Raw genomic sequence first — 26,823 nt, forward strand, 5'->3', positions numbered from 1 at the left:
TGAGAAACAAGCTGAAGGATATCCGATTCTATGGAGAGAAGCTCTAGAATTTCTTGCTAGTGTGCTATATAACACCCTAAAAAGCCCCCTCTAGAATGGCCTCTCAATCTGTATTTATATGATTTTAAGAGCTACAGTACTGACTGCATACATGACTATATAAAATAAAAAAGAATTATACAAGTGACATATAACTTAATCCAAACCATGAAGTCACATGCCATGTCCCATGATCTAACATTAGTTATATATACAGTGCACCCGAAGGAATGGCTAAGGAAAAGAATCCCAAAATTGTATTATGGCTTCTGTGCAGAGAACATTATAAAAGATCTTTGTACTTTGGCTGAATAGTTTATGAGCCCACAGGACTTGCACAGGTCTTCAATCTCTTTCTCAGTAAAATAGGAATAACTGTTGGTCACTTGCCCAAATAACTGCAAATCGCAGATTAAAGAGTCAGGATATTGCGAATGTAATAAAAACTGAAGAAGTAAACAAGTAATTACCCGTCTAAGAGGCCTCAGTTCTCCAGCAGAGAAAGGGCTGTTAACAGGACTTGATAAAAAGGTAGTTGCCACAAAGACACCACCACTTCTTAAGATACGGCTAATTTCAGCAATCTAGGCAGTATAACGAGGATGAAAACTATTATTATGATTAATGAGAAAAAAAAATTGATTTTCAGCAATATTTCACGATAGAAAAGCACAAAAATATTCAAATTCCCGTATTTTTTGTATAAACAATTAAATTAGACCATCCAAATGATAAAAAAGGATATTTATCCCTGCAAGCTTCATCAGGGTTAAGTGTCTGGAACAACAATTTGTTAGCTGCGCTCTGCTAGGATGATCTGACACGTTCCACTAGCTCTGATGAACAACTTATGGTTGGGATCGAAGCATGACCAGAGAAGAATTGAAACTTGCTTTTGCTTGGTCGCAAATTGGAGATAGTTTGGTGGCTTTAACCCCTTCATAGAATCTTGCCAGTTCTTAGTTAACTATTTGCTAGTGTTTACTCTCTCCCTATGCTCTTGGCCAAACCTGACCCCCATATTTCCCCTCATTTACAACATTAAAGCAACCTAATACCTGAGCCTAGGTGAAGGCTAAACTCTCCACAACCTAAAACCTAAAAGAAGAGCTCCTGGTCTTCCTCCAACAATCCCTACACTACAAATAGCTCGCATTTCATCGACAATAATGAATGCACTCACCAAATACATCTATTGTCATTCTAAAAAATCATATACACTACTCAAGATCTAGATAATCATATCCTATCTACTCCATCCTTAGTACAAAAGAATAACTAAAATAATAAAAAAAGGAATCTGAACATGAAGGATCAATATGCACATATGTATTCATTTGCAATGTATTGCAAAAAATAAAATATAATTGTGCTAGATTCAGAAAGTACCAAAATGTTCTAACAGTAATAAACATAAATTCCTACGAACAAAATTTTATATTTTTAAAAATTAACCAAATCACCATATATTATATATAACAACATTCTTAAGCTTTAATTGAACTAAAGCACTATTTTTAGTGCTTCAAAATAAATTTTTGAATGAAAAAATCCCAATATTTTTAAAATCATCTTACTAAAAATTTCAAATAAATACTTTGTTATGTCGTTTAAAAATAAGAAAGTTAACTAAGCACTTACAGTTATTCCATAAGCTGAAACCTCGAACGTTCAATAGAGCTGTAGGACCGCATGCTACAGAAGACTAGTTACTAAGGATAAAAAAGATCTTCAACAATATGTAGTGTCTAGAGAATAAAAAGTACCATTGGAAGTATTTTTGTTTGAAGGAGAGACTGAGAAATGATGGATTGGATATCAAAGAGCAAAATTTCAGGGGAAGACCAATGTTGAGATCACTTGGGTTGAATTCATTATAGTATTTAGAATGTGATTAATACCTCAATCAGCCCAATGATCGATACAGAAATCTTTCATTATGCTAGAGCAGGGACAAAAGAATGTGATGTAGTATAAAGTCAAGTTTATTACACTTGCTATATATTCTTTCCATTTAATCCCTACTGCTAAAGAAAAGTGCTACATATTTTTGCAAGGATTGAATGGGAGTTGAGACATTTATTAGTTCCTCTATGGATCCAAAAAAAATTTGAGTTAGTGGAGCAGGTAAAACTGATAGAGATTGATTTGACAATACAAGCATCCATGTATGAAGTGGGATCCAAATATGATGTCAATAGGAGGATGACCATAGATGAAGTAAGAAGGGACAGAGATAGTGCTGATGATGAGAAAAACATATACAATGATTCAAGGATATCTAGATTCATAGCATATACCAACAACTATGGCAAATGTGTTCATTATGGAAGAAGACATGCATGTAAGTGCTACATTTTGACAAGGCAATATTTTTGATGTGGAAAACAATGACATAAGGCAGTGGATTATCCATAAAAAGAAAGAACTGATTTAAAAGAAGGACAATTTAAGAAAACTGAAAGATAAAGGACTATAAGATTGAGAGCTTATAATGAAAGAGCAGGAAACAAAGATGATGATAGAGTTATCAGTAATAGGTAGAGGGAGTTTATTGTATTAGGATTAACAGAATTGATAACATCGACAACATCTACTCCAATGATGCCACAAGTGTACAACTTGCAGTATTTGGAGGATCGAAAATAACACGAGTGTTTGACTTGTAAGAAAATCATTTAAATGATTATCTAATATGACATTTTATTGTATAAGTGAATGATATGTGATTAAGTGAATAATATGATAGGAATTACCTTTGAGGAGCTTTATATTTGATTTTAACTTGATTTAGATTTTTATGCAGATTTATTTTAGAAAATGTTTATTTGACATCAATTTTGTGCCCAAATCCCTAAGAGTATATTAGGGATGATATTTTTTTAATTTGGGAAAATTGTAACAACTCAAAAATATAAACATAAAGATTTAAAATTTTAAAAAGGGTAAGATTTGCAATTTTATGTTTTGAACTCATTTTCATGTCTTTGAAAGTATTTTAAAGCTTGAAAATAATTGCATGTGCTCTAAGAGTCTCAAGGGTCTGGAGTAAATTTTGAGAAAATCTAAAAAATATTACTATTTGAGCATTCCAATGTTGGGTGTCTGAGTGCCTCGGTGTTACTATAGTACTTGGTGAAAAGTAGTGACATTACAGTTCTTTGGGCTCTGGGATTTGAAAAAATAAACCAGCATCATAGTGTTAGGTGGTAGTACCGCAACACTATGTCATTATCTGCTTTGTTGTATATTTTAAAATCCACTATTTTGACTCATTCAAACACTGCATCAGCCGAAGTAAAAAGAGAGAGAGATTTAGTGGCATTTTAGAAAGAGAAACTATATTTTGCGCAACTTCAAGTCATTTTTAGCTTTCATGCTAGTTAAAAAAATTGCCCGAATCGAGGTAGGTTATATTATGCTTATCTCAGTTTTCTCGATTAAATTTCTATTTTTATTACATAAAAATATGGATAACTTTGCACTAGAAAAGCTTTCTTCACGTAATTTTTTATTTGTTATAAAGATCAAGATTCAAAATGGTCTGATAATTTTTTATAAATTTTATGCTGAATATTTTAGAATTCATGTGATTTTAATTGAACAAAAAATAATATTGTAGTACGATTAAAGTCTTTAAATAATATTTTACACAATCCTTGATAATTAGGTTATGTTTTAAAATTATGCATTTTTACTCTGTATATATTGTATTCTAATTATATTATTAATACAAGCATTGATAATGAAAATGAATATATGATTGGATAATAATTGTGCGTTATTACTTTTATTGTAATGTGTGTAAAAGATAAGTAGAGATTGGTTGACCCATTGGTTGAAGATTGATTAACATACACATGATGGTGGGCTTATAGACTTTCTTTTTAATATTAGGATTAAGTGTTATCCTCTACTGATTCGCCTGATACAATGATAAAATAATTGAGAATTATAAGGAATTCTTACTATGTCGATGGGTAAATGGTGACAACTTTATTTATTAAGCCAACAAAATAATGATTATTGATTATTGACTTTTGACTATTGAAAACACTATGATAACCATGACTTCTTTATTGTTTAGTGTGAATGTGGAAATACATGTTACAGATTCATTATTATTGTATGGCTTTATTGATACAATATTGATTTAATATTTCTTTACGAATTACTGTTATATCCCTGATTCACTGTTACTCTTATTGGATTTATTGGTATCGAAACGGATATCGATATTGCTACTGAACTTTTATTGATACTACTACTAATTAACTATTATGGTTATTGATTCACTGTATTGATTATTGATATTAAGCATGTGATTTAAGATAATGATATGATACTGAGATATATTAACTGGATAGTATATGTATATCATTATAAGATGATATTGCATTGATCTAAGTTTGATAGATCTTAAACCAATGCTTTGTTTTTACTAATTTGATTATTTTATTGATTGGTAGTACTAACGCAATGATTGCTTTATTTATTTCATTTGATGCCAATACTTGTTTATGGATTTCTCCACAATATTAATTTAATGGTTTCCGTATCTTGCTACTTTACTACTAGTGCATATGAGTTTTATTGTTTCTATATTGATTCAGGTTAATAAACTATTACTATTATGAATTAACTATTGACATGTATATTGCTTCTCTATCGTGCTTTGAATTTAGTGTTATGATTTTAGTGACCTACTAAAGTTATTTAACTCATTATATGTGATTTAAATGATTTCAAGTCAAGGCAGAGGGTCAAGTGTGTGAGATTGATCAGATCAAGATTCTCCAAGTTTACAATTAGTTTTTTTGTTTGTCTTTTTTCTTTTCTTTTATACTCAAGACTAGTGATAATATATTATAACTATATGATTCCTCAGTATTATATATAATTTTTTGGTCAATAAATATTAATGCATATGGATTTGTTAATTTATAAAATTTAAGTATGTTGATATATGGTTTTATTATTGATAAATAAAATTAGATAGCTCAGTTTGTTATTTAATAAAAGATAAGAAAATGAATTATTTTAAATTAGATTTTAAGGCATGACAATTTGACATCTACTCCAGTTTTAGCTTTTTCATCTACTACACAACGATTTCATGTATTTAGTGGCGCTTCACTGAGAGATTTGGGATGTGTATTGATGCGGTATAGTTGAGTTATAGCTTATGCTAAATAGATGAAGTCATATGAGAGGAACTATCTGGTATATGATTTGGAACTTACTGCTATGATTTTTTCTTTGAAGATCTGGAGAAACTGTTTGTATAGTGTTAGGTGCGAGATTTTCATCGATTATCAATGTTTGAAATATATATTCTCTCAGAAGGATTGAATTTGAGGCAAAAGAGAAGACTTAAGTTAATCAAAGACTATAATATGACTAGTTAGTATCATCCTAATAAGGCTAATGTGGTGACAGATGTTCTGAGTAGAAAATCTCCTAGAGTTTTATGTCTTCAACTTACTTTTGATAATTTTTTATATAGGATATGAAAAGATTATAATTGAAGGTGATTTATTTACTAATAGAAATTTTGGTATGTTGGCTCAGATGATCATTTAGCATTCCTTCGAAGGAAAAATTTGGAATGATCCCGCATTCTTAGCATTATGAATGGTCCCGCACTCTACATAAGCATTATCATTTATTTTCTTAATTATTTTGAATGGTCCCACACTCTTAGCGTGTAACTTATTAACCGTTCCTTGCGGGAACCATTCTGGATGAATCCGCACCATCACTGAGTCACCAACCTCAAAAGTTTTAAATTTTCGTTTAAGGTCAGCATAAAGTTTATAATCATTATTACTCTTTCGATCTGGCATGCAATTTCTTTATGAAGTTCATGCATATGTGATGCAAATGAAGATGCAGACTCAGAAATCCTATACCTAGAACACATGGGTATGAGATCTAGAGGCTGTCTAGGTTTAAACCAATAAATAATTTCAGCAGTAATTAAGCTAGTGGTACGGTTCACATAATTAATATAGACGAACTCAGCTGTGGGGAGTATGGAATCCTAATCCTTAATATGTTCTCCTACCATGGATCTTAACAAATTTCCTAAACTCCTATTGACCATCTCGATTTGGCCATCAGTTTAAGGATAAAAAGCTGTGGAGAATTGCAATTTAGTGCCCATTTTTATCCAGAGAGTTTTTCAAAAATAACTGGTGAACTTGACATCCCTGCTAGATATAATGGTTTTGGATAAACCATGTAATCTGACAACCTCATTGAAGTAAAATTTGGTAATATAGGAGGCGTCTGATGTCTTGGAGCAGGGTAGGAAATGTGCCATTTTGGAAAATCGATCAACTACAACAAGATGGCGTCATTCCTACAGACAGTTTTGGGCAAGCCTAAGATGAAATCCATGTTCAAATCTTGCCAAGGACAATTGGGAACAGGTAGAGGGGTGTAGAGACTAGTGTTTTGTTTGCGTTGATTGGTCAATTGGCATGTGTGGCACCTACTGACCATTTTACCAACATCCCTCTACAGATTGGACCAAAAGAAATGGTACTCCACAGCTTCTATCATCTTATCTCGGCCAAAGTGCCCCGCGAGGCTTCCGACGTGGAGTTCCCAAACTAGAAATTCTCTAAGGGGATGTGCTATGGATGCAAAGCTTCTGAGCTTTGAAGAGATAACCATCCTCTAGGAAAAAAATCATCCACAAGGCACGTGCTGCCTATGGACAAAAGAGAGTGGATCTTCTTAAAGTCAGGGCATTTGAAATAATCCATTTTGATTCTCTCAAATCCCACGACTTCAACTCTCATCTCAGTGGTGGTCATCATACGACGACTGAGAGCATCGGCTGCTTTCTTTTCAACTCCCGCCTTGTGCCTAAAGGTATAAATATATTTCTAAAGGAATTCGACCCATCGACCGTTATGTGCTTTCAACTTCTTTTGGGAGTTGATATAACGTAGAGCCTCGTGATCTGAAAAGATAATAAACTCTTGCTGGAGCAAGTAGTGTCGCCAATAACGAAGAGATTGGATCACCACATAGAACTCTTTATCATATATGGAATAACACTGTCAGATGTCATTTAGCTTTTTACTAAAATAAGCAACAGGGTGGCCTTCCTGGGGCATGACTCCTCTAATTCTGACCCCCGAAGCGTCACAGGTCGCTTGGAAGACTTTGGAGAAATCATGAAGTCTCATCACTGAGGCTTCCACCATTCTTTTATTAATCTCTTCAAAGGCCTTGGTGGCAACCGGGTCCAGTGAAAATCACCTTTCTTGAGACACTCAGTGATAGGAGATATAATGGTGCAAAAGTTTTGAATAAATTTCCTATAGAAGGTGGCTAGTCCAAGGAGGCTGCGAACTTCCGGCCATTCTACAATGGCTCTCTCCTTCTCGGGGTATGCGGAAACCCCTTGAGCTAAAACAATAAAGCCTAGAAAGATAACATGGTCAACAAGGAAGGTGCATTTCTTGGAATTGGAATAAAATTGTTCCTTCTTTAAGACCTCACAAACTTTCCTTAACTGGTTTAAGTGCTGACTCACCAACTGGTTATAAATAAGAATGTCGTTAAAGTAGACAACGACAAACTTTCCCATAAAAGAGGCAGCACTTAGGTCATGATACTCATTGAAGTACTTGGCGTGTTACTCAACCCAAATGGCATGACTAACCATTCATATAAATCATGCTTAGTCCTGAAGGAAGTTTTTCACTCATTACTGGGTTGGATCCAGATCTAGTGGTATCCACTCTTGAGATTAATCTTAGAAAATAGAGTGGCTCCAGTCATCATATCAAGCATAGTGTCTAACCTTGGGATAGGAAAATGATATTTGACGGTGATCTTCTTGATAGTACGACTATCAACACACATTCGCTAGGATCCATCCTTCTTAGGTGTAGAAGGGAGGGTAGATCGCAAGGACTAAGGCTTTCTTTGATAAAGCCTCGCTATAATAACTCATTCACCTTCTTCTTGAGTTCAGCATGTTCCGTGAGGTTCATGCGATAGTGTCGCAGGTTAGAAAGGGAGGCTCCAGGGACAAAATCTATAGCGTGCTGGATGTCTTTAAGCAGTGGTAATTGATCAGGAAGATCATCAAGAAAGACATCAGCAAACTGACTAAGTATGGGTTGAACCTCCTAAGGGATTGGCTCGTCAAGACTCAGTGGAAGTCTCACGACTGACTAAGGCGTACAGGGGTGCGCCCTGAGCTATCTCATAATCCAATACCTTGGCGGTTACCAGGTTCAATCCTTTCTTGGATTTAACAGGATTGGATTTAGGATCATCCTTAACCCGGGGCTATGACGGCAAAAGCTTGATCTTTTTGCCCGCATGTTTGAACAAGTAGGTGTTCAAACACCCATAGATGTGAACATCATTGTCAAATATCCAGGGACAGCCTAGAAGAATTTTTCCAACATCCATAATCAACACTTCACACCAAACATTCTCTTTATAGTCAACAAAGGAGATAGGTATGAAGCTTCGTTCCTTCTAAGATTTAAAATTGTGTAAATAGGTCTCGAGGCATTTTTCATTCGTGAGGTGAGGCGTAAGCCTCGAAGCGTTGTGAGGCGTAAGCCTCACAGAAAAAGAATTGCGTAAAAGCGAATTTAAGTATTCTAACATGTAAATAACAATAAGAGTCTATAATACAAAAAAACATATAAATGAGAAGTGAACTTAGTAGAAAATAATAAAATAGATACATCATCTCATAGCATAATTCAAAGTACAAGACTATAAATTAAAGTCTATCAGAATTCCCAAAGTACAAATAAGAAAGAACATCTAAAATCAAATCATGTCCCATCACTAAATGAGTCTTCAGTGGAGGCATCTTCATCTCCAATCATATCTATGAATGTCAAATATTCATCATCTTCAATCTTATCCATTTTTCACATCCTTGTTCAATACGAATGATTAGTGTGCTGTTAATACAACATAAGAAATTATGAGATAAATTTGTTTGATTGTTGTGTTGCAGTACTAGTGGATGTGTGTGGTGTGGTACTAGTAGATGTACCCGCTTGATCTTCTTCACCCCTCAAGACATCCACACTTAGATCCACTAGTTGTAGGTTAATAATGGCAAATATGACTCATCATCTATGAACCACTCATTATCAAACGTCACATCATCACACACCAAATAATCCTCATCATCCTTCAACCCCTTGTTCCTTAACCTCTTATCTCTCAACCTCTTGTTCTGCATAATATACACAAGGGAGTTCATTCTGAGTGTTGAAAATTAATTTCTTCTCTTCGTTTGCACTTGACTATATGTGCTCCAGTTTCGCTCACATCCAGAGGAAGAACAAGTGAGGTCCAAAACTCTAACTGCAAAACTCTATAACTCAGGGGTGGAATCACCAAATTAGATCAACCATTCAACTATTTTCAAAAAGACAAACGATAATTAGAACATATTAAAGTGTTATGCACGTACGGTCACTTTGCAAAAATAAGCTAACTTGGAGAGTGTTTGGTAATAGTAAATCTTGTTGATTGCAGAAAAAAAATCCCTCCCTATTCTGAAATAAAACAAGTTCTAAATCTGTAAGCTCCATGACGGAATGGTCTGGTATCAGCCGCTCTAAGCAATGGTACAAGCCCATCTTCACCTCTGGATTTGAGGTATTCTTCTCTGAATACTGAAATTGAGGATTGAGATAATGCGTCGCTGCATATAGATAACGGTGTAACTGAACCTCCCACCGAACATCAATGATATCTCAAATCTCTCTATAACTGGCCTTCTCTCCTCCCAAGTTATGTGCAATCAACTCCATTGCCTCATCCATTACATTATATATAAAACTCATAGCTGGTTTCTTCTCGGCATCCACTAATCGTAGCACTTGTACTAAGAGTCTTATGCTCAATATGGCATAGGTCATACTTGCCCAAAATTTATCATTCAGAATCAGCCTTCGTATTTCCTTCCCCTTAGGTTTCTTGCCCCACGCACAATTAAGCCATTGTGTCGATGTAAACATAGTTTCAAGAGGTTGTCTAACATCCAGCACGCTATGCAGTGTCAAATAAGATGTAGCAATCCTGTAGGATAAACATGCATAAGAAATTGAAAATGCTTATTGAACTTACAAGTGCACTAATGCTTACCTAGTGGTAGCAGGGCAAATGATTTTCTTCTTCAAGAAGTTTCTCACTAAGGCTAAGACTCATGAGAGATTATAGATGGACTTTGTGATATTCTTTGCCATAGAAAGGGCACTCTTGTGTTGAGGTAGATCATCAAGTTCCTCTAATATGAGATCAATACAATGCTAAGCGCAGGGGATCCAATAGAGGTGTTTCCTCTTCTCCATCAACATCTGACCAGCTGCTTTGTCAGTCATCACCTGAACAACCAATTGCTCCCCGATCTCCTCGACAATCCCATCTAATAAATTGAAAAATGAAATCGGCATTTTTTACCTCATATGAAGATGTAATTGATCGTTAAAACATCGTGTCAAAAGGGGATTGTTAGCAAGGATATTAATCATGCTCCTGCTCTTAATGTCAGACCATCCATCTGACATAATGGTAACACATATCTCACTTCATGTTCTTTTAATCTCATCAATACTTTGCTCTATATTCTACAGCTCCTTCAAAATCAATGCCCACAACTTGTACATGGAAGGTGCCTTCAACCCTTCAACCCTCACTCATACAACCCTACAAATCACAACATATTGAAGTAGGCCGGTGATGTCGCTACATTAAATGGAATGGATTTTTGAAATGGGAAGGTCGGCCGAGGGACGCTAGGGTAGGGTCTTGTGCGGCTTCGTGCGGTTCGAGTCGGCCGAGGGACACTAGGGAGGAATGAATGGGGTATTTGATTCGGCACTTAAGTGAGTGGGACCCATTTTCTTGAGGCGTGCGCCTCCCCTGTTATTGCGCAATTGCACCTCTGAGGCGCGTCGCAGGTTCTACGAGGCATACGCCTCTCCTGGTCCCAGAATTGCTTAAGCAATAAGGCGCTTGAAGGGTGAAATTGCGCAGAGGTATTGCGCAATTTTAAACTATGGTTCCTTCACCTTCAAAGCAGTGGAGTTGACCTAAGCTACCTTATAGGGGTTGGGGTGAGGAACGACAGACAGGCCCATCTTAGACACCATGCTGGAGGAGACATATTTGATGTAGCTGCCACTGTCCATGATGACCTTATAATTCTTGTCCTTGATTTTGGTGTAGGTGTAAAAGATCGCAGTCCTACGCCAGTCATTAGTGGTAGCAGGGTGTGACAGCACACATCTTACCACGCATATGGGAGAGGGGTCGACTTTCTGAAGGAAATGGAGGACAGCAGTATCATCCTCCTCAAAGAAATCACCCTCATCTTCCACTTAGTGAAACTGATCGACCTCGGGCTTGAACTCTTCTTTAGTGATCTCCTTGATAATCGTGACTTTGTAGGGACTGGAGCACTAAGAAGCGATATGCCCATACCCCTGACATATAAAGCACTTGGTCCCGGGGTTGGACTGAGGGGTATCCAGAGCGGGAGGCTTACTTCTAAAATCAGGATGGGGTTTGGGAGGACCAGAAGATGGTCGGGTAGTGCTCTCTGGGATCCTTTCCTAAGTAGAGAAGGTACCATTTAATTCAAGAATGGACAATAATGGCTGTAAAAAACCTTAATGAATAACAACAGCCAGATGATGTAACAATTACTCTATAATTAACAAATAAGTTATTGGAAAGGACCCACATAAATTATTAAATAGAAAAAATCCTAACCATGAATGACAAATTCATAATATGCCAACATTAATAGGAAAAAATACAAATTGCATTGAAGACGAACCTCAAGCTTTAGGCACAATTTGGAGAAAAATAAAGAGGTATGAGGAGTGGAACTATCGGAAGGTCTGTAGGAAGGCCTAGAGTCGTGGTGTCGATTAGGGTGTTGGGAACGTGTTTCCTCCAGGTCTAACACTAAGCTGTAGGCATTTTCAAGGGTAGTAACGTTCCGGGCAAACAGTTCGTTGCAAGATCCTCATGCAACCCGGTACGAAATATGGACAGAATTTGTGCAGGGGGTAATAAAGGTCTCCCCTTTGCAACGAATCATATAATCATAAAAAAATGCGAAGTAATCTTTTACCGATTTGTTGCCCTGAGTCAACCTATTCCACTTATCCAAGAGCTTGGGAAAGTACGAGGGAGGCAAGTACTTCTGCTTGAGCTCAAGCTTCAACGACGATTAATCAGTGATGGGATACTCATTTCGGGACTCTCTAAGGCTCTCTAAGTTTGACCAAAATTGACTAGCCCTACCAGTGAGTTTCATCTCAACAAATTTGACTTTTCTAGCCTCAAAGATGTTGTATCATTTAAAGAAACTATCCATATCCTTAATCTAATCTAAAAAGAGCTGAGGATCGAGAGTATCATCAAAGGTTGGGGTATCAACCTTGATATTTTTCATCAGTGGAATATCCAGATCAAGTTTATGATCATATCCATAGTGGGGAGCTCGATAAGGGGCTCGAGGTGGTCCCTCATCCGGAAAAGTGTCATCCCCATATACGGAAGGAGGTCTAGACGGAATGTAAGGAATATGTGGTTCCTATCTCGATCTAGGGTATCAAATCGATTAGTGGTAATTCTACGGAGTTCAGCGATGTCAACTTGATTTTCCTTGAGTTGCTAGCTAATGGTGTTCATTTGACCTACTAACAGACCTAGAGTCCGGTGAAGTTATTCAGGGTCCATCCTAATGTCTAAGGCAACTCAGAACTATGTGGAAGTGAAGGAAAGTAATATGCAAACAAACAAATGACAAATGTGCAGGATGCGATTGAGATGCTAAACATGTAAGAAAAGTTTTCCTAATAGGCACCTAAATGCAACCATACTCTGATACCAGATGATGTAGAACTATGAATGCTTTAGATGATGGATATAAGAATTTGCACGCTTTCAAATAAGAACAATAAGAATTAAATGTTAGCCATTAAACGAAAATAGAAAATAAGAAAGGGGTGCCTTAGTTTAGTCCAAGTCACACAATAATAGTTAGGATCACAAAACAATTATAAAATTCAATATAACCAAATATAGAGCATTCACAATAACATCCCTAGATTAACAACGATATTAAATACATAGAAATCCATCACTCATTCCTACGTTTACTAAGCTTTGGCAGAAAGCTTTGCACAATTCCTTATGCTTGATACACAACCACAATCGAAGGAGAATAGGAAGAAAATTGAATAGGGGGAATGAGTTCACCATTGTCTTAGCGGGGCAGGGATTTGCCACTGAATGGTGGAAAGGTGCTCTTCGTTGGCTTCCGAAAGAGTGAATATGATACGCTCCAAGTATTCCTCAACAGAATTATCTACCTCCGGATTGACGTCGAAGAAAGGTGATCGTTGGATGCGACGAAGTCATGTTCGTTGTAGACGAAGCCGGAGTCGAGTTCAGGATCGGCCATGCATAGGTTACGTGGCGTAGAAGTATTGTGGAAGACACCCTTTGCTGTCCTTGAGGATTCTCCTTGAGAGAAAGAAGCTTCTCCAAGGAATCCAAGTGGAAGAAGGGATGAGAGGTTGGCTGACCAAGGTAGGAGGCTTGGGAAAGTTTAGGTTCAGATTTTAAAGGTGGAGGATGGAGGGAAATAGGGTTTGTAGTTTGAATTCAAGTAAGGAGAAAAGGAGGGAAAATCAATCCCTAATAAGAGGCTTGATTGGAGTAATTAGAGGAAGGACTTAATGTGGAGAGAGAGAAATAGGGAGGAGGGCCGGCGGCATCAAGGTGGGGTGGGGGGTTTAGGGAAAGGGATTTAATACTTGCTTATTTGGGAATCCCAAATTAAGGAGGGGAATTTAATTCCAATCCAATTCAAAAGTGATTTGGATTTGATTTAGAAATTTTCCTAAAATAGAACTTCGTATTTTAGGAAACAAATTCATATTCAAATTGATTAGAATATGATTTAAATGGATTACCTAAAATATAAAGGCCAAATTAGGTAGGGCTTTGATTGCATGCTTTGATAGGGGGGGGGGTTTGAGTGGGGGGGGGGGGGGGGGCTAGGGTTTGAATGTGGGCCGCCGGTTTGGTATTGGGAGAGGGGTGGTCGGTTGGGTGTAGAGGTGGTGGGTTCGGCCGAAAGGGGAGGGCGGATTAAGGTGGTTGTAGCTAAAATGAAGAGGGTGGACTTGAAGTGGCTAGCGGCTAAGGTGGTCGGAAATCCCTATGCCGACGGCTAGGAAGGGATGGGAAGGAGAAAAAGGAAAGATAGGGAAGAAAAGAGCCACAAACCCGGACGCTTCCAAGGTTGGTGGGTGGTCAGTTTCCCTCTCCTAAGGATTTCTCTCCAAAGCTCTCAAGCTCTCACATAAACACAAGATTGCAAGAATTTTCATTATCATTCATTCATTAACTTCAAAATAAACATAAGGAGCATATATATAGCCTCATACAATGAAATGGAACTAAAAGACGGCATTGCCCCTAGGGCTTATATATGATAAGACCCTTAAGGATAAAATGAGAAATTAAATCAAATACATAATGCAAATAAATAAAACAAATACATGTGATGAATTAAAAATAGATTGGCGAGATCATGGCCGTAGATCGTCGACCATGTCTCTGATATACTTTCCATGATCTGATGTCCCCATTACCCATACCACAATCAACATGTTAGTTGCAACCAGATGGATTCGACACTGAGTGGAAATAACAATGTGATATATCTAGATGTATTCAAGTGAATGTCAACACACAATGTATTGCGTCCACTAGAGCTAATGATCAATATTTAATAAATTTACTGTTAAAGATTAATGCAAAATTTGGTTGCCTAAACTCACAATTATAAATAGAAAATACACCTGTTATTTCAATCATCTCAAGGGCTGCAACAGTTATTTTAGGAATGGATAACTTGCATGATTCTCCCGGACAGCCCAAAGTGCCTTCAATTGCTGCAAGTAGTTCAAGGCAGTGGCCACTGATTTGGAAGTATTGGGCATCAATAAGGACATAGTCATCAAAGGTTGAACTGATTGATTTTTTATTTAAGCCGACATAAGAAAATGATGATGAAGACATAATTAGGGAGTTGCTTATTGATTCATGTACGAGCTCTGGGAGGAGAAAGCGAGAACAAACCGTTATTTTTAGGGATGAAGTTAGTGAGTCTAATTTCAACCAGGTTATGAACAATGAGTTGGATAAGACTATTGAGGCAAGCAAGTTTCTTGATGAACAAGTAGTTCCATAAGCATATGATGATGATCGCGCAGAACTCGCAAGTAAAGATGAAAAATATATAATGTACACAAGCTCCTACGGACCATTGTAGAAGACCAGTCGTGCATCTAACATATCACCTACGGGCAAATACAGAAAGGGCTATACATGAGTTTCAACGAGCTGCCATAGAAAACCATTCAAATGTCCCAAAAATGTCCCCACACATGCACCGCAATATATGTATGCACAAACACAAAGAAATGCATGTATAATTATAGACCCGCATGGGCACCGACAAGCGTGTAGTATTCATGCACGTGGCATCTAAGGATGCTACATAGGTTAATAAATGAACCCAAGTTCTAGCCTGATCCTCTAATGTGGATAGATATAAGCCAACACAGCTCGAACTATCAAACGAATATATGATCACGGTGCAAACCAAAATATTTATTTTAAAGTTCGTGTTAGGCCTTGAAGGCCCATAACAAAAAAAAAAATCGCTTATAAAAGCATATAGCTGGCTTGAACTTGATCCTCTGTCGGCAATAAACAAAGTCGATAGGATTCAATCAACAAGATAAAAAGTGCACATTAACATCCCGATGATGGCCGTCTTGAATGCATATCTCAACTAGAGGAGTTAATTCTCAAGAATCTACCAAAAGCTCAAAGCCTACAATAAACTCGATCCTCTGTCATCAAATGAGATAGAATCGACAGGGTTCAATCAATAAAATACAATTTCTTATAATCACCCCGATGATGGTCATGTTGAATGTAAATCTCAACCGGGGGGTTAATTCTCAAGAATCTATCAAAGGCTACAATAAACCTGATCATCCGTCATCAAATGAGATAGAGTCGACATGATTCAATTAATAAAATATAATTTTTCATAATCACCCTAATAATGGCCATGTTGAATGTAAATCTCAGCCAAATAGGTTAATTATAAATATTTCAAATACCTCCTAAAACCATAAAAATTCAAAAATCTAGAAAATATCAAATCCAAATATTTAAAATTGAAATCAACCACCCAAACGCTTAAAGAAAAATCCATCCATCCTTCACAAGAGTTTGTTGAGATGCTCAAATTTAAATATCACTTCACCTCATAAAGAGTTAATGTCTGGTCAAGATAGATAAATTTAAATATCATTTCAGCTCACAAAGAGCTAATATCTGGTCTAAAAAATCTCTAAGATTCATTCTCAAACAGTCTCTAGCTAGTAAGGATATGATACGCGTCCTCTAACTGATGATTTTGCCGCTAAATGATACCATAGGTAAACGATTATGACCGGGGTGCGGTGCTCTGAATCAGATGGTGTGCCACCTAAATGGCACTATTAAATTATGATTATGGCCAGAGACCGTATGCTCCCCAATGGAACTAAATCCTTGAGATATGAATCAATAGGATATAATTGATGGGACACAAAGCCCTCTGTTAGCTAAGGTGGATTCAAAATTTATCTTTTTAGACAAACATCCACCCCAGATCTATAAGGTACCCTTGGACGATGCAACCTATGGCAACCGATAAGGATCTTTTTGTCAAGTTGTGTCAACTATCTCTTTTGACTAATTAGACCAAAACCATGATGACTTGTGACAATGGAATCATGGGATCTTGATCGGGTCCATCATTCATTCCCCACCATCCATTTTAAGTGCAAACTACAAAATGGTGGAATTTCCAATTTTAAATATCAGACCTTCAAACGCTCAAACCCATGCTACTACTATATGTCGGATACCATGTATTTTTATGTATCTATATGACGACTAGAGTTAATCGAAAGTTCTCTCTCGTTATCAGGAGGGGTAATTAACTATAGGGGCTTGCACTTATAGAAAACAAGAACTGAGATTAAAAAGTTCTCGCAAAATGAGGGCAAAATAATCTCTGGGTAGTGCATGTCTCATCTACAACCCCAATCTACCTTCCCAAAATTTACCCTGAAACCTAATCCATTAAAACTATTGAGGCAAGCAAGTTTCTTGATGAACAAGTAGTTCCATAAGCATATGATGATGATCGCGCAGAACTCGCAAGTAAAGATGAAAAATATATAATGTACACAAGCTCCTACGGACCATTGTAGAAGACCAGCATTAAAAATGCATGCTTTTTCCAAAGTATTTTCATTTGCTTTTGCTTGGGAGTGGTTTAGACTTTGTTATGCGGTAGGCTATGAGGATAAAATTAATTTTCCTACTAATTAACATATAAACAATCTAAAATCAATCATAGGATAACCAATTTTCTAAATTAAAAAAAAAATCCATAGTTAGCTCTAATGAGCCAAGTTTTTTAAATTAAAATGATCATGTATGGCCAATGTATCACATGTAGAAAGCCCTCACTTAAATATGAGATAACAAAATCTGCACTCAGTGAGTCAGCATATACATACCCATATCCACATGGTCAAATATTTTGGCCTAAAAGCTAAATTGTAAGTCCTAGCTTCTAAATCAAAATTGTCTTCCCTACTCTTCATATTTATTGAGACCATACTACATGATTTTAAAAACGGTTAAGTGGGTTAGTTGGTAGCCCTTTTCGAGCAGGGTTGTAAATCCAGAGATCGGACTAACCTATTCTTCATGAGATGTATAGATTTGTAAGTCCCTTGCACTTCATTAGACTTAGGTTCGAGGTGCTACTCATCAGTAGTTCTCACCTTAGCTCTAAGATCTCATACTATTATTGACTCTCGTCACTTCATAAGCTCTCACATTCTGGACATTTTTTTTTCAATATGTGTTGTTGGAATATAAACTTCAATATTCTAAATTAAATTGATTAACTTGAATAAAAATCTAATTTTAAAATGTAAAGTTCAATATAGGATAGTTTGAGCACCTCTGAATTTTCTTAGAATCAAGTGCTACTATATTATTCTCCTTTGGCATCCATTCCAAAAATCTGAATTAAAGTTAATCACATCTCCATTGAAATTCCCAAAGACCAAATCTTTGAACAAAAATTTCTCAAATTCAAAAAATGAAAATATTATTCAATGTTTTAATGACTCTAAAGAAGTAACTAGTTTAATCAAAAGTGTTTCTCAAAATATAAAATGCTTGAGATATAATTAACCCACTATACTCCAAAATCAAAAAAATAATATTCAACCAAATATTGAAGAGAGAAATTTATGTTAAAAATACAAATTGTGAGTTTAGTTATTTAGTCCATAGCGAAATAATATTTTTATCCTTCGGGATAATATATTATTTTCTATATCATACTCGATCACAAAAAACCCAATCCAGTGAGGACACCAAAATTTCTCCAACACCACTCAATGGACTTTATAACTTAAACTAGGACTTAAGAAAATGTAAGTAGAGACATGCAGGCTGGAATTTCTTTATGAAATAGTGATATAGTACTTTTCTTTTATTTTGAATCGTTATCAAAGATTTTATAAGTTTTGTTCACTTATGTATTGGTTGATTTAGCACAACTAAGGTCATTAAGTAGCAAAGATATATTTAAGAAGAGAAGCTTCAGGATCCCTAGTGAAGAATAACGAGTCAGGTCAGGGAAATTTGGTGGGGATAGCATCAAGACCTGGTACCAAATCTCAAAATACAAAAATGTTAAACCTTCGTAAATAGCTTCAGAGAACATAAAGCCAACATAATTTACATTTGACTCAAAAATAGTAAACTATAGAAATATATATAATAGGAACATTTAGTTTTTGTAGTTTGCAACACTGGAATGAGAGTTAATAGACGAAAGAGAAAGAAATACACATAATGCATACTCAATCCGTCAATCATTTAAGTCTTACCGCATTGGAAGGAGAGGGCCAACAGTGCAGAGCAGCACCAGCATGTACAGCATCAATCGAGCCCGATGCGAATGGAAGTCTAGAGACATCTGCCCTCACGAGAGCAAGGTTTCTGCTAAATGTTCAAGAAAATGCATTACCACGTGGAGAATGATGCGAGCAGGTCAACAGGCGAGGATAAACATACAAAAGTAAAAAAAAAGTCAGAAAATTAGTAAAGATTATTAGTTTATTTTATTCAGAGAACTTATGGCCCAATATTTATCATAGATCATAACACACAGAGTAGAAAAGAAGAGCAAATCTTTTTAAAAATGAAAATATCAAATCAAAACATTCGAACTGCATTATTCGATTCTCAAACCCTTCTCAGCTAGGGGGTATCAGAACGATTGGCATCTAAATCTTCATAGGAGTTTCAAGATGCATGCCTCTAGAATGTTTCATTGACCATCAGATTCCAAACAGCTATCTGTGTACGTCCATCACCCAAGTCATTTATTTAGGGACATTTTAACAATTTAATAAGATTACATCAAAATTTCTTTAGAGCAATCTTATTCTGTTCTACAACACCAAGAAGATGAAATCATAATTTGGAATGATGGTGCTTCCATTATTTGCTATGCAAACTATATACCCTCGTGAATATGTAGCAGTTTGGCCATGTACGTAGTTGTCCACATGAAAAACTTCATTCTATCACTTAAGCAATACATACTTCACGACTATTGTTTAATCATTAAACTTGATATTCTAATACTGCACCTGCTATGAATCTTGTAAAGCTCCATGGCTTTACCAGGCCTTTGGGTCAATGTTTCCTTTATAAATTCATATCCCTCTCACCTTACAGATAAAAAGGAAATCAAAAGCTACCAAATATTTTATGCCACAAAGACAAAACAATGCCTAAGAAAACAATATCAAGAATGGATTGTTGATCTCATGAGATTGAAAGTCAAACACACGAGGTGTATTCGCCATCACCAACTAAACTTTAAAATTCCGTTAGACAACACTTTTTTGCATGTGATTTTGACAAATAAAGTCATTCAGATAAGTGACAGGATTGATAACAAGCAAACAATCATCAGTTCAAGGAAATTTTCCCAAATGTATACAGACCCTCACAAAAAACGCTTCAAAACTGGTTCAAGCTTCACTATGGAAAGCGTTCAGGGATTGCTTTATAGAAGACGGGATCTGATAAAGAACATTTTATAGGAGTTCTCAGTAAAGAGACTCCAGAAAGAATAGTGATAAAAGCGATCTAATGATGAAAAACTTTTTCGAATTTAGCATCAACCAATGGAAAGAAAATTTAAGTACATAAAAATGTGGTACAGCATGTAGATAAAGTATCAAAGATAACTTATTAATTGAAGGCCTAGTCGACTTAGGAAGCTGACAGCCCAATACATCATAAGCAAGTACGGCCAGTTGGTTTGTTTCTTGCAACTTAAATCATCCAGGAGTGCTCAAATCTGCATGATAATCTAGGTTTACTAGACATTCTACTAAGGTGCAACTTCCATCAATGCTAGTTCAGGTGCCTTGCCTTCAACTTTTAAACAAAATACTGTAGGCCTTCTCTCATTCCACTGTAATCATTGGCAAATCTCAGAGGAAAAGATATATATATATATATATATATATATATATTGTGTGTGTGTGTGTCTGAAAGCACTAGCTCCAAAGACAGACAGAGAAATTCATGGTAGTAGTATTGTGCCACTTATTCTTCGATATTGCCCACATATCCAAAGAAAAAAAATACTACCCCTATCATGGACCTTGAGTGCCTACCAAAATGCATTTGGTGAACTACCTTACTGTTTCCTTAACATTATGTTTATGTTGCAGACTAGCATAATCAGTAATCACACAGTCAAATGTGCCAAGATCATAACGCCTCCAAATCAAGTTGTGGATCCTGAACTAAACATTTTTAAAAGAAAAGAACAAATTAGATCAAGCTATGCATTTTCACGATTTATATTAGGTAGACTAATTTAGTGCTCGTGACTAAATATTCAACAATCTTGCATGCAAAATTTTGAGCAAAACAACTATTGCCATTATATGGCGGGATCAAGAAAGGGACATATTTCTACCAACGTTATGATATATCGGCAAATAACAAACTTACTTAGCCAAAAGAGAAGCATCTTGTGTAATGAACTCATTGCATTGACGAAGCATATTCTCAGAGAAGTCCAATGCAATAACAGCAGAATATGCCCCCAATGCTGCAAATTTTCTTGAAAATAAGCCACTCCCACAACTGACATCTACAAGAACTCCTCCAAACACAGACGTGAAGTATTCTTGAGCCATTTTGAACTGCAAATGTTGGAAAGCAACTATCAAAAAGGCTATTGGACATTCACATCATGCTGAATTTTCCATCAATATTCAGCAACAGTAGAAATAAATATACAAATAATTGGGCAGGGCTATTGATTAATCCGATTGGCTTACATCTACCTTAAGTTTCTTGATTTATCTAGCAATGAAACAAAAAAAAAATCAAATAGAGAGATCTACTTGTTATGCAATGAGTAATTGTAATTAACGTTCACACGTTCATAAAAGCTGACTTAGGGATTAATTATTACTAACTGGAACATCATAATAGCAGAATCATAAAGAATAATACCTCTTCATCAAGACCAGGAAAGCCACTTCGAATGAAGTTCTGGCGCCATCCTCTTTCATAAAGAAATGATACTAGTGGGCTCCTAAAATGGATGTAAACAAAGAGCAATTATCATCCATACAACACATTAATGTGATTAAAACACCAACAGCAACAAAAACAAGCCTTTATTCCATTATTTGGGATCGGCTGCATGAAATATTTTTCTCCATTGTGTCATGTTAAGAATCAAATTCTTATCCAAATTTAACAAAAAATGTGAAAAAAAAACACCATATGATTAAAATCCAAGATAAGGTACAAATACAATATTTTGTTTAAGACCACTCCGAACACCCTAAGAACCCAATGCATCAGAATACTGCCATGATGTTTAATGACTGATTAAATTAAGACATTGACAAGTTAGTTCAAACTCAAAAGATAAAGAAGTCACAGGTTTGAGGAAGCTCTCATGCAATCATCATTGAACTTGGGAACTAGATGAGATAAATATGCGGAATAACACCCTAAATGAAAAGAATAGAATTCAAAAAATATACTTACAAATCGGTTAAGACACCCATGTTGGTAGAATGCAGTAAGGTAACCTACCTATGCTCACCCAAGGTGCACACTAAGTGGAAAGACATAAACCACTACCAAAATGTGCTACATTATGTTACTGGAAACGAGAAATCTCTATGCAGTTATACTGGATGGTTGGCATTTGTGGACTCCAAAGCATGCTTTCCTTTCAGGAGAAGCATGCACTCATTTTATCCTACATAACAATAACTTTAAGACAACATTAAATTTAATAAATATGCTATCGTAGCATAACTAATTATAAACATTATTATAAATGTTGATAATTCTTAGTTACCTAAATAACTCTGTCCGAGCAGGCTTGAACTCATTGTATTCTGTTGTTCCGGAGGTAACTGTGAGATCCAGATATCCATCTTTACTTGTAAATGATTTATTACATTTTTTACACCTGAATCCAGATCTATAGACTGCAGGCCTGAAATGTATTGGAGGCAATGTGAATAAAGAGAAAAAGGCAAACACAAATTTCCATAATATAGCAGGATTTCATACTTACAAGTTCAGACCTGGAGGTCCTTTTCTTATCAATGGCTCATAGCAAATAGGACATGAAAGTAGTTTCTGGTCTAGAAATCCATTGTCCTGCCCTCGAGACTCCTGAAAAGAATAAATCCGCAGAACATTTCATAGAAAATTCATAGATCATCCACGGTCCAGAAATCTGGAAATAAATGCAGTTAACCAGATTTATCTTCGGTGCTAAGGATAAGTCTTTATTTTGTAAAAGCATGCATATACAACTAATTACTTAGCAAACAGATGTCAAAAAAGCAACAGACATTTCTTTTAAAGCCAAGGGTTTCAGAATTTTCTTTCATATGCCGAAATAGTAGATTTTCACCATCACTCAAAGACAAGACCAACTATGTTCTCATGTTGTACTCTTGCCCCATTATTCAGCAGGCCAATACCGGGCTTACATGAACACTACCACTACAATACCTAATTTTTCTAACGTAATGTGCAATTTTGGCTGAATTCAATTATACACAAGAATATTAACTTTCAAGTACATGTCATTGTATTCTACTCGTCAAATAAAATAAATTAATATATAGAAGTATATATTAATTTACAAAAATGTAAAATTATGGAATTAATTTTGATTTTTAATTATTTCCCTATTTATTTATGAAATTCACTGTACATAAAAGAGTAAAAAAATGGAAAAGGCACTTAAAAGTGCATGCAGTGGATGGGTCTAAGGGCAATTAGGTAAATGATTTATTAAGTCAATTAAATTCCCTTTCTAGGAATTGCTGAAGCCTCAAGCCATTTTAGCTCTTGATTTTGGTTGTTCCTGAGCTGGAGTTCGTGAGCTCAGCTGGGTGGTGTCTGAGAGAAAGTTGGCCGAAGATTGTGACTGGAGAAGAAGAATGAAAATAAGAATGAGAAGAATAATAAAAGGAAGAATAAGGAGGAAAAGAGAAGGAAGAAAAAGAAGAAGAAGAGTGATGAATGAGGGGAAAAGGTAAAGGAATTTGATATTTTGTTTATATATTTGTTTGACACAAAGTTTCTCGTTAAAATATATTCAATTGGTTTTTAGGAATCCCGTAGTATATGAGGGAAAATTTTGAGGACTCACAGTGTATAAAGAAAGGAAATTGTAAGGTATGTTATTTTTGGAATAACTTAATATCTTTATTTGTATAGATGGAAATTTGTATGAGTTATCAAATTAAAAAATTTGGGTTAGCGTAGGTGACATATACATGTAAAACAGCACGATGTATCCAAATTGTGGAGACGCTCGTAGCGGAGGCAAAGTATGAGGCAACGTGACCTCAGTATGATATAGCCTACAGGCTAGAGATGATTTGGACCTAGACATCTTGACATAACACATTCTTAGGTTAGATATGACACAAAATTTGTAAGAAAACATGTGCAACTAAATTAAACATCTATATGATTAATTCAGGAATAAATGCTTAGAACAACTCACATTTTATTTCTTTACATGTAGTATCATGATTGATATTATGTCTTTTTTATTCAGGTGAGTATATTAATGTTACATAATCTTTATATACAACTCATTCATGAAATTTATACATATTAATGATGTATTATAAAGCAGAACTGTTTGATTACATGCAGCTATTATACCTACACATTGGTTGCATCTTTTGTATATTTGAGTCATGCATTGGAGTTGCATATCTTTCTGAGCCTCATAGCTCACCATATGGGTGCAACCGAGTCAAGCCGACTCAAGAGCCGGCTCGAACTCGACTCGTTAATGAGCTCCTAAGTCGAGACTATCAAGTTTCGAGCTCGAGCTCAAGAAGAATTTAGAGCTCGTTGGATTATTGAGCTCTAGTTCGATCCTCAGGATGCTCGGCTCAATTATTTGTCGAGCAGCTCAATCGCGGAATCGCAACCGTGAAACTACTGAAGACGAAGTGGATGGCTGAATCAGGACAGCAAGCGGGACAGGGACGGAGGGCTTGAACGCGGACTGCGAGCTCAAACACAGACGATGAGCTTGAACTGCATAATCGAGCCGCTCGACGAGCTTGTTTTAGTGGCACAAGCCAACCTCGAGCTCGCCTTTTGGGCTCGACTCTAGTTCAAGCTCGAGTTCAAGCTCAGATTTGGCTCACGAGTTGAGCTCTCGACTCGACTCATTTGCATCCCTAACTCACCATATTTTTATTCTGGGTCTTTTTATAAGAATGGAGGAGAATAATGTTGAGGCTGAATAAAAATCAGTTCAATTTTTATTTTATATTTTCTTATGTATAGTGTGAGAGAATTGTTGTGCTGAGGTTAGGGATGTAAACGAGTCGAGTTGAGCTCAAATCATGCCTAACTCTAGCTCAACTCAATGGCCAAATCATGAGCTCTAACTCGAGTCGAGCTCAAACGGCGAGGTCGAGCTCGGCTCGTGGTGAAAAAAAGAGCTCTAAAGCAGCTCATGAGATCTTGTGGGTCTTCAATGCCAAAGAGGAAGATCGCTTGCGTCGGAGAAGAAAATCGTTCATTGCGTGAAAAGAGAGAGTTTTTTTTTCAAATAGAGAAAGTTGATTAGCTTTTTTTTTTTCTTTTTTGGTAACAACTACAGTTATGCTATTTTTTTCTTAGACTATGCTGCTATTTCATTAATGTTGGGGCTTCATTAATGCTAGGGAGGTAGAACTTAGGTAATCTTGGGAACCATAGTTGGCCAGCTTTTTCCTTTATAAGTTCTTTTTTCAAACCACTGGCAGCTTTTGTTAAGAGAAAAAACATAGCCTATTTAAAAAAATAATATCTGTCATATTATTACGAGCTAAGCCTCATTAAGCTCGATCTAATTTTTGAAGTTTCCAACTTGACTTTGCCTCGAGATTCGTGCTCGATCAATATAATTTTTTGATGATGTATCAATATATATATATATATATATTATTAGGCTTATAATTTAGGCATACTTCTCTGTATCAAAATACTCGAACTAAAAATAAGATTTAATAAAAATAAATTTGAAGTTTTTCATGTCTGAGAGAATAGGGTAAAATTGAAAATAATCTATCTCCTGAAAAATAGGAATTCTAAGCCTAGAATGTGGGGTTAATATCAAGTCATTTTTCTTGAGCCAACACACCCACTGCACAAAAGATAGAAACTAACCAAACAAATCGGGGAAAGAAAGTGCAGATTTATAGTAGAACTATTCATATGGAAAAACTATCAAAATACTAAGCCGTATGCGAAAGCATTTTAGGCTTTTGAATACTAAAGTTAACATGTCAAGATCAAAAGCCCTGCTTAAGTACGAAGACACCAAAAGGTTGGAAAGTTTTCCCTCCAACGATAGAGTTCTTTCACGACAAATCTTGTCAAATTCCCAATAACAAATTAAGACCAACTTCATCCACTAATTAACTGTCCAGGAAACAACTAATTGCAGATGAGAACACAGGCCGACGACCCACAACCAAAAAAGAAATTTCGATATCGTATGCACGGCGTGGTTAGTTCATCTACGACCAAACGATATCCTGGAATGTGATACAAAATTGCGTTTCCTAATGTGTCCTTAATCTAATCTTTTTCACAGAAATGAAAAAAACTAGAGATTATATTATTTTACCAGCTCGGTGGCGACTGCAGTGGCGCTGGCCTGGAAACCTCGATGGCGGGGACTAGTAATAACCGCGACAACAGGATAAAGAGGCTGGCTATGCCGGGCAAAGAGCGGAGGAACGAAGTGCGATGGCAATGTGAAAGAAGAAGCCATAGTTCTCACTGTCAGCCTTCCTGATCAGATCCTTGAAGAGCTAGAGCATCCCCACTTTCGCTCGCTTGCTCGCTCCCCTCCTCGTTCCTGTTCCTCTTTGCTGATTTTGCTTTCGCTGGTCAGGAAAAATTGTGCGTCGGAAGCGATCACACGCGTTTAGCCTTTTATGATGGAAATTTGAATAGAGAAACGTTATCCGAGTCAAATGTGGCTCAATTCCAACACTGCTC

The 26,823-nt window shown here is 36.2% G+C and overlaps 1 protein-coding gene across 2 annotated transcripts; it reads right to left on the reverse strand.

Annotated features, from left to right (window-relative positions):
• Positions 1 to 26,823, reverse strand: LOC110111091 (uncharacterized methyltransferase At2g41040, chloroplastic). 2 transcript variants are annotated; one of them, XM_020842802.2, is made up of 8 exons: positions 26,447 to 26,823; positions 22,862 to 22,962; positions 22,640 to 22,780; positions 21,775 to 21,856; positions 21,265 to 21,458; positions 19,113 to 19,227; positions 510 to 623; positions 1 to 437 (listed from the first exon to the last, which is right to left on the reverse strand). In XM_020842802.2, exons 1-8 carry the CDS (start codon positions 26,591 to 26,593, stop codon positions 300 to 302), a joined length of 1,032 nt encoding a protein of 343 aa, XP_020698461.1. In that variant the 5' UTR covers positions 26,594 to 26,823; the 3' UTR covers positions 1 to 299. The 2 variants fall into 2 exon arrangements, with proteins under 2 accessions (XP_020698461.1, XP_020698462.1); XM_020842803.2 differs by having other exon boundaries at positions 19,113 to 19,224; positions 26,447 to 26,819.

The sequence above is a fragment of the Dendrobium catenatum genome, unplaced genomic scaffold (genome assembly GCF_001605985.2).
Source record: "Dendrobium catenatum unplaced genomic scaffold, ASM160598v2 fragScaff_scaffold_1196, whole genome shotgun sequence".
Classification (NCBI taxonomy): Eukaryota; Viridiplantae; Streptophyta; class Magnoliopsida; order Asparagales; family Orchidaceae; genus Dendrobium; species Dendrobium catenatum.